Source organism: Pituophis catenifer, unplaced genomic scaffold (assembly GCF_029215685.1).
Source record: "Pituophis catenifer annectens isolate HBS135680 unplaced genomic scaffold, rPitCat1.0.hap2 SCAF_1, whole genome shotgun sequence".
NCBI classification, from domain to species: Eukaryota; Metazoa; Chordata; class Lepidosauria; order Squamata; family Colubridae; genus Pituophis; species Pituophis catenifer.
This window is the reverse complement of record NW_027256881.1, coordinates 3,777,389-3,790,571: the sequence shown is the minus strand read 5'-3', so window position 1 is coordinate 3,790,571 and position 13,183 is coordinate 3,777,389. Positions and strand designations below refer to the sequence as shown.

The 13,183-nt window shown below is 43.2% G+C and overlaps 1 protein-coding gene across 1 annotated transcript in view; it reads right to left on the bottom strand.

Annotated features, from left to right (window-relative positions):
• USP32 (ubiquitin specific peptidase 32) overlaps positions 1-13,183 on the bottom strand; it is a 223,798-nt gene that overhangs the window by 96,410 nt on the left and 114,205 nt on the right. Inside the window, exon 5 of the mRNA XM_070932007.1 lies at positions 11,342-11,501. Coding sequence (XP_070788108.1) covers positions 11,342-11,501 — 160 coding nt within the window. The remainder of the gene's footprint in view (positions 1-11,341; positions 11,502-13,183) is intronic.

Sequence of the window (13,183 nt, the reverse complement as noted above, 5' to 3'; positions counted from 1 at the left end):
ATAAATGTATGTATTTATCTATGCATGTATGTATGCATCCATGCATGTATGTATGCATGCATGCATAATAATTCTAACCCTGAAATCAGAATTTCATCGACCTTCAATTACTTTTGAACAGTGCTATGAATCCACCTTGCCTCTTTTTTAAACTTTTACGTATTGCTTTTCCGTTTTAATATTTCATTGTGCACCACCCAGAGTCCCTCCGTGAGGGCGATGGGCAGTTCCAAAACGTGATTAAATAAATAAAACAAATCAACGCATCCGCACCTGTTACAAAAATCAAACTAAAGGTATTTAAACCACCTAGATATTTCCAAAGGTGCTTTTTCAAAAAGGCAACTAGTCTTTCTTTGTTTTGGCTTGAAGAGGTTTCGCTTCTCATCCAAGAAGCTTTCTTCAGTTCTGACTGAATGGTGGGGAACATAAGGATTTATATTCCTTGCAGTCATCCTTCCATTCCTCACCATTCCGTCAGAACTGAAGAAAGCTTCTTGGATGAGAAGCGAAACCTCTTCAGGCAAAAACAAAGAAAGCCCAGTTGCCTCTCGAAAAAGCACCTTTGGGACTATCATGACTTGGATGTCTGAGAATCTCCACCTAATTATTTCCCTTGTCCGACCTTACAGTATCCATTCACTTTCAGAAATTATCCAATTATCCAATGTACAGAACTTCCAGTCTCTTTTCCCCCTGCTCTTGATTTACAGACAATACAGTAACTTTACATTTCCAGGCAATTTTCATACAATCCATTTGTGATACGCTGATCTGTGCTCTCTCAATTCAACTCTCCCACCCTTCCTTACCTCTACCCCCCTCCTTTCACACTCATCCACACTTCCATTTCATGCTCAGTTGTTCTACCCACCTAAAGGCACAATTTTCTTTGGTGCGCAACAGTAGCAGCATACCATATTCCCGACATTTTTACCAGCCCCGGCTCGTACCACCGACACTCAACCACGTACGGATTCCCAGCCAAGTCCAGTTGTCCAGCCATGCAAAAGGCTCCTCATCCAGCTTTCTCTTGGCCCGTCAGGCGATCCGGATCCGCTCCCCAACTAGCTCTGCCCACTTGTTCACTTTCAAAGATCCAGCTATTAAAGGATCCGAGACAACCAGATCTTCTTAAAGGGGCACGCTGTGTCCCAGAAGGTAAGAGGATAGGATTAGAAGATGAAGACCCAAAAGATTAAATCCTGTAAGAAGGGTTTGGCTGAATCTGAAAGCTTCCTGGAATACAGGTAGTCCTCGACTTACGGCCACAATGGAGCCCACAGTTCCTGTTGTTAAGCCGCATGTTTGTTAAGTGAGTTTCGCCCCGTTTTACCACCTTGTTGTTAAGTGAATAGCGGAAGTCATTAAATTCGTAACAACGTTGTTAAGTGAATCTGGCCTCCTCGTTGACTCTGCTTGTCAGAAGGTCGCAAAAGGGGATCGCGTGATCCCGGGATACTGCGACCGTCATAAATAGGAGTCAGTTGCCAAGCATCTGAATTTTGATCATGGGACCACGGGGGATGCTGTACAAATATGTGACCTTTGTCGTAAGTGCGAAAAGTGGGTCATAAGTCACTTTTTTTCCAGTGCTGTTGTAACTTTGAACAGTCACTAAACGAACGGTTGTAAGTCGAGGACTACCCGTATCTTCAGGCTTCTCAAGCAGGGTGGATAACAATCAATGATTTTTTTAAAAAAATCAAAAAAATCAGATTTTTTTTTATTTAAATCGGATTTTTTGATTTTTATTGAATTTATTTTAATAAAAAACTTTTGGGGTAAAAATCTATCGTAAGATAGTTTTCTATTTAAGATACATAAATAATTTAGTTTATTCAGCATGACATGGAGCTTAGTTATGTAGCAGGAGGCTGTATATTCTGCAACACTGGGACTATCGGTGATTCAACAGTGGGTCAAAGGAGTAGCAGAGATGACAGTTGCTCTTTAAAAATTATGATTTAAATCGAGTTGATTTAAATCAAGCCTTTTTACTAGTGATTTAAATCATGATTTAAATTGTGATTTAAATCAACTCGATTTAAATCAAATCCACCCTGTTCTCAAGCAAAGGGATTTTCAGGGAGAGGGAATTTAAAAGCCAAGAGGACCTGTGGAAAGCTACAAAGGACCAGGTGGCTCAGTGGCTAAAGACATTGAGCTTGTCGATCAGAAAGGTTGGCAGTTCAGCGGTTCGAATCCCTAGTATAGATCTCCTGCGTGAGCAGGGGGTTGGACTAGGTGACCTCTAAGGTAAGGTCCCCTCCAACTCTGTTACTGTTATTATTACTGGATGGAAGTAACGGAGAAGCCGACACCTTGGTCTGATGAAAGCTGGTAAGTATGGAAATCGTACGCAGTAGCACAACAAGATCCAGAGACACTCTGAACAAACAGGGCTATCTGATGGCTTCTGCCCTTTGCAATTGTGGTAACATGCAGAGAACAACACACCTGTTGTATACCTGCCTTTTGTGTCTTAATCAGTGCAAACTCCAGAGCCTCATTTATTTTTTATTTATTTATTTATTATTAAATTTATATCCCGCCCTTCTCCCCGAAGGGACTCAGGGCGGTGAACAGCCAAGAATTAAAATAACATACAATATAAAAGTTAAAATAATTAAAAATTAAATTAAACGGCCGCCCCCAATTTAAAACCCCTAGCTATACAATTAAAAAACTAATCCATAAAACCTATTCAGGCCAGGCCGGCTTGCTGAAATAAAAACATGACAGCAGGACAGAAGGGAATTCACGCAAGACTTGCTTAACTTGTACATATTTTAATCCTGTATCTTGTACTTCAAATTTGATGCCGTACAGTATGCCTTGTTTTAACCATGACGCCTCTGACAGAAATAAACAAACAGGAAGAGGGCCACTGTTTCGTCTGGTGGCTTGGGAGTTTCTTGTGCTCTAATACGGACTTGCAAAATAGCAACTCACAGGTTCATTTGTAACTTACATTTAGTAATTATTGGGTTTTATTGAATGATTAAGAAGATTAAAAAAAAAAATAGAATTGAGTCATTTTGCAGCTTAGAAGAGCTTTTTCCTGGGCTGCCTGGGGCCTGGATGGGAGCTCACTATATTGATAGGGTAGATAGAAGATCACAAAATAACAACAACAAAAATAGATCAAAAGGGACCAATACGTAAATGGGAGGGATGTGGGATCTTCTCCTAATCTAGGAGCCGTGGTGGCACAGTGGTTAGAATGCACTATTGTAGGTTAATTCTGCCGACTGCCAGCAGTTCGATTCTCCTCGGCTCAAGGTTGACTCATGCTTCCATCCTTCCGAGGTCAGTAAAATGAGGACCCAGATTGTTGGGGGCAATAGGCTGACTCTGTAAACCACTTAGAGAGGGCTGTAAAACACTGTGAAACAGTATATACCATGTTTTCCCAAAAATAAGACCGGTCTTATGTTAATTTTTGCTTCAAAAGACGCAGTAGGGCTTATTTTCAGGGAAATACGGTACTAAATGTGTCCGTCTGGCTGATCATCTTAACTGGGGCTTATTTTGGGGGTTGGGCTTATATTACAAGCATCCTGAAAAATCATGCTAGGGCTTATTTTCCGGTTGGGTCTTATTTTCGGGGAAACAGGGTAAGTCTAAGTGCTACTGCTGTTGCTACTTCATCTCGAAAATGGGACGCCCCCATCAGTCATTTGGCAGAACCAGGTTTTCAGGACAAGAGGGTGGCAATGGACTGCACCTCAAGGGGCACAATGGGGTGGGACTCACAGTAGAAAAGTTTCTTCTCCTTCATTCCAACAGCTGGAATTCTTGGGCCAGTGGGATCCGTAGCATGTCCCATCAAATCATTGATGATATACCTCACGCTGTGTCAATGAATGGCCTCATCCAGCAGCTTCATACAACTTTGTAAAGAAGCTGGAAGAGCTGAGCCCTGAAGGACCTCCACATAAGAGGAGCCTTGGGGCGGACCTCTTACCACCCCCTTCCTTACACATCTGGAAGTGATCTCAAAGGAAGGATGTCAGCCCTGGAAGCCATCTTTTACATTTAGGCCTTCAGGCCTGCCACATTTTCTACTGTGGGAAAATGGGAGGGGGGATTGTATAGAGAATGGGTGATATGTAGTCAAAATAACATTCTTTTCTCACAGAGTCAAGGCCACCTTGCCCTGCAGCTGCGATGAGGTGACTGGGAGGCATCTCCAGTTTTGGATGGTGCCTGATTGGACCATGTGATGGACTTGTGAGTGCTGGGCAGAGACTTGAACTTTCTTTTAGGTGCGGAAAAACTGGAAACTTTCAGATTCGGGTTTTCCCAGATGTGCCAATATGACATCTCTAATAAAATGGAACTTTGAGGAAACTCAAGAGTCTTTTTTCTTTGGGAGAGTTACTTGGAACGCTGACAAAGGAAGAGAACTGACAAACCACTTTGCCAGTCCAGAAAGCTGAAAGTACTGAAAACTGCTGAAAGATGAAAGAGAGGAAGGTTGGATGAACTACAGGCAGTCCTCGACTTATAACCGTTCGTTTAATGACCGTTCAAAATTACAACGGCACTGAAAAAAGTGATTTATGACCATTTTCGCACTTACAACCATTGCAGCATCCCTGTCGTCACATGATCAAAATTCGGAGGCTTGGTGACTGATTCATATTTATGACGGTTGCAGAGTCCTGGGGTCATTCGAACCCCTTTTGCGACCTTCTGACCAGCAAAGTCAATGGGGGGGAGGGAGGGAATCCAGATTCATTTAACAACCGTGTTACTAACTTAACAAATGCAACAATTCACTTAACGACTGCAGCAAGAAAAGTCGTAAAATGGGGCAAACTCACTTAGCGAATCTTTCACTTAGCAACATAAACGTTGGGCTCAATTGTGGTCGTAACTCAAGAACTCCCTGTACTGCCTATTGCTGTGGCTGGAAGAATATTTACCGCTAAAATGAAACGGAACCAAATTTGATTAAAAGTAGCAACCGTGGGCAACTCGGTGTGACTTTTTCAAAAACCCTCTTTGTAATTTTGAGCCAGGAAGGGACCTAATTAAAGTCGCCTCCTGCCTTCCCAATATAAATGTTATTTACAAGCGCAAAAATCCTATATTTATTTTCAGTGTGTCCTCCGTATCTCGGCTCATTAAGTAGATTTAAATACAGCCATCGGAGCTTCAACAATAAATGCTTCCTGTCTTCGCTGGGCCTCTCCCACAGCCTCTACAATCAAATCCAACTCCTTCCCCCTATTTTTAATCAAGGCTATTTTTCATGCCTTTACCAATATTATTCGAAGAGGCGCAGTACAAAAAGCAGCAGGGAAGCCGCAAAAGCCGCAGCTAAAATGCCATCTGGGAAGACGGCATTATTTTATACTTATCAACCTGTCATAAGCACAAGATAAGTCCCCACGTATAATTTAAAACAGCCTTCCCAAATCCGGTGCTCTCCAGCTGCAACTGACATCGCTCCAAGATAACACGGGCAGCAAGTGAAGGTTAGGGACAGTTCGAAGGATATAAAAAAGGAAACAAAACACTTTAAAAGAAAATATTCTACAGAAGATCACTTGAAATATCTCTATAATTCTAAATTACGTCCTCTGAAACCCTTCTAGAAAAACATCGTGGTTCCTCCTGGTTGCCACTGTACAGGTAGTCCTTGACTTACAATAGTTTGTTTAGTGACCGTTGGAAGTTACAAAGGCAATGGAAAAAGTTACTTAGTTACGGCGGAGATATAGAATAGAATAGAATAGAATAGAATAGAATAGAATAGAATAGAATAGAATAGAATAGAATTGGAAGGGACCTTGGAGGTCTTCTAGTCCAGCCCCCTGCTTAGGCAAGAAACCCTACCCCACTTCAGACAAATGGTTGTCCAACCTCTTCTTAAAAACTTCCAGTGTCGGAGCATTCACAACTTCTGGTGGCAAGTTGTTCCACCGATTAATTGTTCTCACCGTCAGGAAATTTCTCCTTAGTTCTAAATTGCTTCTCTCCTTGATTAGTTTCCACCCATTACTTCTTGTTCTACCCTCAGGTGCTTTGTAGAATAGTTTGATTCTTCCAAGACGGTTCCACCATGTCCATTTTTTTTTTTAAACAATAAAGGTTTTATTAAAAAAAAGAAAAGAAAGATAAAGTGACTTATGTTACCACCTCACCTCTTGGCTGCCGCACCACAAGCAACCAAACGAAATGGGTAGCTGTGCAGGCTCTTAAGTAGGGCTCATTTTGGGGGTAGGGCTTATATTTTGGCACAAGTAAAAAAAACCCAAGCTAGGTCTTATTTTTGGGAAAACAGGGTATTTATGATGGTTGCAGTGTCCTAGGGTCACGCGATCCCCTTTTGCGACCTCCTGACAAGCAAAGTCCACGGAGGAGCCAAATTCACTTAACAACCGTGAAGCCAACTTAACAACCGGAGTGGTTCACTTAACAACGGTGGCAAGAAAGGTTGTAAAATGGGGGCAAGACTCCCTTAACAACTGTCTTGCTTAGCAGTGGAAATTGGGGGGGGGACAGTTGTGGTTGTAAATCAAGGACTACCTGTCTTAATGGAACAGTGTGATCACCTTTTCTGAAAGGCAGAGTTAAAATGGGAAGCCAGGTTCACTTAACCCACATTAAGAAACCAAAGCAACTGATTTCTTAATGTTAAACCAAAACCAAAGCATCCTGTTTTCTTTTTTTTTCCAAATGAAGCGTTTCAGAAGGCGACAAAATAAACAGCTCGATTCCAAAAGATTGCTGGAGTTGAAATTAATGTTAAATGGTTCCAGATGTCTGAAATGCTAAGCCATCTTGGATATTTATGGCCAATTTCCTTTTTTTTTTTTTAACTCTTAGCCATAATCCCAGACTTTTAACTCCACTTTCCAATAGATTTGTCTTCAAAATTGGACAGCCGCCGTATTCCTCATATATGCTCCAGGAATTGCAATCAAATTAGCCTATATGCTAATTCTAGAGGAGCGTAAGGCTTGCCATTGGTTGCTTTTCTGCATACATTATAGGCTTAATTCATGCTCTTGCTACATCTTATATTTGAGGCTGATTTTAACCGTGTTATTGTAATGTAGGTACTGATGAGTCAATACGAAATGCTTGCATCTACCTCTGTTCGTCTTTTGGCTGTATTGTTTAAATTATTAAGGTAAAGGTCAGTGGTGGGATTCAACTAATTCAACAATCGGTTCTCTGCCCTAATGATTTCTTCCAACAACCAGTTCACCAAACTGCTCAGAAATTTAACAACCGGTTCTCCCTAAGTGGTGCGAACTGGCTGAATCCCACCACTGGTAAAGATAAAGGTAAAGGTTCCCTTCGCACATATGTGCTAGTTGTTCCCGCCTCTAGGGGGCAGTGCTCATCTCCGTTTCAAAGCCGAAGAGCCAGCGCTGTCCAAAGATGTCTCCGTGGTCATGTGGCTGGCATGACTCAATGCCAAAGGCGCCCGGAACGCTGTTACCTTCCCACCAAAGGTGGTCCCTAATTTTTCTACTTGCATTTTTTACCTGCTTTTGAACTGCTAGGTTGGCAGAAGCTGGGACAAGTCACGGGAGCTCACCCGTTACGCGGCGCTAGGGGTTCGAGCCGCTGAACTGCCGACCTTTCTATCGACAAGCTCAGTGTCTTAGCCACTGAGCCACCGGGTCCTTTTAAATTATTAAAAGGGGCTAATTGTTTTAAATTCCAGAGGAGCGTTTTTAACGGATATACTTCCCTGTGCGTTTCGAACAACTGGAGATTTTCAATCAACGGGAAGTGAGAAAAACCCTACAAAACTAACATTAACCCAAATTTTCCACAGCACGCTTTCCAGGATTGGGAGGATTCTCTCAAATCTGTTGCACACCTGGCAGATGTTGTATCCTAACAGTTCTTTTCCTGACCTCTCCTGGGAATCCTGTTACTAGGTTCACATTCATGCGATTTCCTGTTTCCGACTAGCTTTATTAATTTCATGCTCCCTATCCCCCGATATCTCGGATTATTCCAATTTTCTGTTCCAATGCAGTTTGAGTGCCACATGGAGCAAAGCGACATTTTTATGACCCTCTCCCGGGGGAAATCAGGAGTACAATAATAGAGATAAGCACCACACAAATAGGAGGGGGAACGGAGGGCCCAGTGGCCTCTTAATGCTGTCTTAAGCCTCCAATTTACAGGCAGATAAGCGCCTAACCCAGAAGCTTCACTTTTGAGGCTGTGAAAGAAAAGAGGCAATGCACTAAGTGCAGTCCCTTCACAACTTTCTACCAATCACAAAGAGGGAGGAGAGCAATATTTGGGGAGGGGGTGTTTTCATAATTTCTTTGTTTAAAAGAAAATAATCTAGAATAGGAATGATCAATATAGAACACAGAACATAGAATCATAGGGCTGGAAGCAGTGGTGAAATCCAATTTTTTTTTTACTAATGGTTCTGTGGGTGTGGCTTGGTGGGCGTGGCGTGGCTTGGTGGGCATGGCAGGGAAGGATACTGCAAAATCTCCATTCCCGCTGCACTCCAGGGGAAGGATACTGCAAAATCCCCATTCCCTCCCCATTCCTGGGGAAGGATACTGCAAAATCTCCATTCCCACCCCACTCCTGAGGAAGGATACTGCAAAATCCCCATTCCCTCCCCATTCCAGGGGAAGGATACTGCAAAATCTCCATTCCCACCCCATTCTTGGGCCAGCCAGAGGTGGTATTTGCCGTTTTTTTTTTTTTAATTTGATTTATATGCCGCCCTTCTCCGGAGACTCAGGGCGGCTTACAATGCGCTAAGCAATAGCCTTCATACTTTTGTATATTTATACAAAGTCAGCTTATTGCCCCCACAAACTGGGTCCTCATTTCACCTACCTTAGAAAGGATGGAAGGCTGAGTCAACCTGAGCTAGGGCAACGTTTGTGTGCCCGCAGATATGGCTCCGCGTGCCACCTGTGGCACTCGTGCCATAGGTTCACCATCACGGCCTTATATCATCCCTTATATCAGTGGAGTCAAACTTGATTTCATTGAGTGCCGCATCAGAGTTGTGTTTGACCTTGGGGGGGCAGGGTGGGCATGGTCGGGGTGGGTGTGGCCAGCTTGATGTCACTCATGTTGGGGGCACCTGTGGTGACCAGGTAAGGTAAGGTGACCTGCTAAGGCAGGACTTCCCTCAGACCCTCTCTCATTCTCAGAATGACACCCTCTCTCATGGAGTTTTCTGGCTGTTGCAGCTGAAAGTGGGGCCCAGGACAGCTGGGTGTGGCCCTCCCGAGCTCCGTTTTCACTGGCAGAGGCCCCACAGGCCGGTCCTTTGCTGTTTCCAGGGCAGCCCCGCGGGCCTTTTATCAACCAATCAGTCTAAACATCCACTTTTTTCAATGTCATTGTAACTTCGAACGGTCACTAAACAAATAGCCAGAAGTCAAGAACAGCCTCTATTGGCATAATTATTTCCTTAATTAATTCTTGTCCAACCATGTACAGGTTGGTGCATTGGTGAAAGAAAAGAGAGAAATCAAGTACATTATCTCGGGTGTGGGGGGGGGAGGGGCTTAGTACAAAAAAACCAGGATATAAACAAAAGACAGGAATGAATAATTCTACCTGCTGAGCATCCAAGGATGCACTATTATTTGTCACAGCGAGGAAATGCTGCAGGGAAGAGCAAGGACACAGGATGACAATCCTACCTGGATTCGCAACCACATTCAGTTACGCAAGCTTGCTTCCAAACCACAGCTTTGATGCAGCACAAGTGATACCTCGAAAAGGCAATAGTAAATAAGTACCTTTTCTTTCACCCAAACCGAGCTATTATGAACAAGTTACAGAATTACGGAATAATAAGAGTTGGAAGGGACCTTGGAGATCTTCTAGTCCAACCCCCTGCTCAAGCAGGAAACCATATATCATTTCAGGCAAATTGAGCTACACAACTGTGAAAACTCCAGCTGAGCTGGTCCACCCATCTCCCCGTGCCTTCTCTCAGGTAGGAGACTCTGCCAGTTGGTCTCCAACCTTTGTGCCTTGGCAGTCCTGCTGAGGGGGGAGAGGGGAAGTAGGCCGCATGAGTGGTGGATTGGTGTGGACGCATGCACGCAGCCCTTGGACAAGCGGCGGGCCGACACGCATGTGCACAGTTTGACATGCGCAAGCAGCGTGTTGGCACGCACCTGCCGAAGTGCCACCGGCCCGCCACTCACACAAGTAGTGTGCCTGTGCATGCCCTCTGGCCAGTTACATGCACAGCCCAATTCCGAATAGGATACAGCCCGGTAGTGGTCTATGCCAGTGGTAGGTTTCAAAAATTTTTACTACCGGTTCTGTGGATGTGGCTTGGTGGGTGTGGCATGGTGTGGCTTGGTGGACGTGGCATGGGAAGGATACTGTAAAATCTCCATTCCCACCCCACTCCAGGGGAAGGATACTGTAAAATCCCCATTTCCTCCCGATCAGCTGGTACTAAGGAGGCAGAGAATAGATGGGGGCGGGGCCAGTCAGATTTTTACTACCGGTTCTCCAAACTACTCAAAATTTTTGCTACCAGTTCTCCAGAACTGGTCAGAACCTACTGTAACCTACCTCTGGTCTACACCTCGGAGGTTGGGGAGCCCTGCCCTACATCAATTCCAACAAGTGGCTGTCCTATTTCTTCTTGAAAGCCTCACTGATGGAGCACCCACAACTTCTGGAGGGAAGCCGTTCCACTGATTAATTGTCCTAACATTCAGGAATTTACTTATTTTTTCTAGGTTGGATCTCTCCTCGATTAGTTTCCAGCCATTGCTTCTTGTTCTGACTTCAGTTGCTTTGGACAATAGGTTGACCCCTTCTTCTTTGGGGCAGTCGAAGTTGATCAAAGCTATTTGCATACGTAGCCAAACCTATAATTCCAGAACTTTAAAGACACATGCTTTACAGCAGGGGTGAAATGCTACCGGTTCGGCCCAGTTCGGCCGAATCGGTAGTGGCGGCGGTGGATGGTTCGGAGAACTGGTAGTGGCGGCAGGGCGAGGCTCCGCCCACCCGCCCAGTCGGTTTTTTTAACCCTCTGCACATGCGCAGAAAGCTTTGCGCATAGGGTCCAAAATTGCACGTAACGTGCGCAAAGCGCACACTTCCAAATCAGTAGGGAAGGTAAGTAAATTTCACCCCGCTTTACAGGCAAGGCAGCACAGAAGGTCCTAGGGAACAGGGCAGAATAACCACCAAAAGCATCCATTTTTGCCCCAAAGAAGATTGTGACCCTTGAACAATCTCAAAGAGAAACCACACATTCATTCATCGAAGCTTGTTTGGCTCAGTGGCAAAAAAAAAAGAAAGAAGAAGAAGCTGTCAGCTCTTACAAAAGATAGCTACTTACAGTGCGTGACTCCAGCAAGAGTCTGATAGAAGGTGGGGGTGTCGCTGTCATCTGTGAGTGTGACATACACTCCTCCGGAGAGCAGCCAGCGGGAAAACGTGAAAGCTTCTTTGTTGTGCAACAGCCAGGATCTGAATTTTTCATAGTTTACTTTTTCGCCCTACAATAAAAGCAAAGGGGAAAGAGAGACGTGAATTGTGAAGCTTGGTTCCATTTTATTATTTTTTTTTTTAGCCAAATCGACTGATTACAGTTATCGATAGAAGATAAAACAATCTTACTCAGACTAGGCATCTTCCAGATATATTGGACACAATATACATCATCCTCAGCCAGGGGAGGGTCAGTTTGATGTAGTGGATAAGATGCTGGCCTAGAAACCAGGAAGCTGGGAATTCTATTTCCTCCTTAGGCACGAAAGCTGATTGGGTGACTATGGGCCAATCACCAGGAGACAGTGACTTTCTAGTTCTAGTTCTAGTTCTGTTTTAGGCATGAAAGCTGATTGGGTGACTTTGAGCCAATCACCAGGAGACTGGGAATTCTAGTCCCACCTTAAACATGATAGCTGGCTAGATGATCTTGGGCCAGTCACTTTCCCTCGCCCCAACCCACCTCACAGGGTTCTTGAATGACAGCTAAGAATAGAATAGAAGCTGAGAAGCTCACGACATTAGTTGGATTATAAAAATCATTGAAATCAACCTCTTTGTGAACTATGCCCCTAATTGGTCAACCCCTCCCCTATTAGTAGACCCACTATTAATGTATAACTCTGAAGCAAACAGCCAGAGAGATGTCCTAGCCCATATATCTGCATTTTCTTAAAAGAAAGATAAGATGCATGAACAACTCTCATCTATCAGCACCCATGCATCCATGCATCCATCCATGCATCCATCCATCCATCCATCCATCTACTATCATCACCCATCCATCCATCCACCCAACCACCCTCTATCTATCATCATTATTATCTATCATCTACCTATCTATCCCTGTATCAATCATCTAATCTATCTATCTATCTATCTATCTATCTATCTATCTATCTATCTATCTATCTATCTATCTACCCTGTCCCCCCCCCCCAAATAAGACATCCCCTGATAATAAGCCCAATAGGGCTTTTGAGTGCATGACAGTAAGACCAAGCGCTTATTTCAGGGTTCAGAAAAATATAAAACAGGGTCTTATTTTCAGAGAAACACGGTATCTATCTATCTATCATTTACATCTATCTGTCTGTTTGTCTATCTATCTAATCTATCTATCTATCTATATCTATCTATCTATCTATCTATCTATCTATCTATCTATCATATCTATCAATCAATCACCTATATCTATCTATCTATCTATCTATCTATCTATCTATCTATCTATCTATCATATCTATCAATCAATCAATCACCTATATCTATCTATCTATCTATCTATCTATCTATCTATCTATCTATCTATCTATCATTTACATCTATCTGTCTGTTTGTCTATCTATCTAATCTATCTATCTATCATCTCTATCTATCTATCTATCTATCTATCTATCTATCAATCAATCAATCACCTATATCTATCTATCTATCTATCTATCTATCTATCTATCTATCTATCTATCTATCTATCTATCTATCTATAATTTACATCTATCTGTCTGTCTATCTATCTGTCTGTCTGTCTGTCTGTCTGTCTGTCTGTCTGTCTGTCTGTCTGTCTTTCTATCTATCTATCTATCTATCTATCTATCTATCTATCTATCTATCTATCTATCTATCTATCTTTCTTTCAACATCCCATCTCCCTCCCTACTAGCCGTCAGCCATTAAAAACAAAACAAGG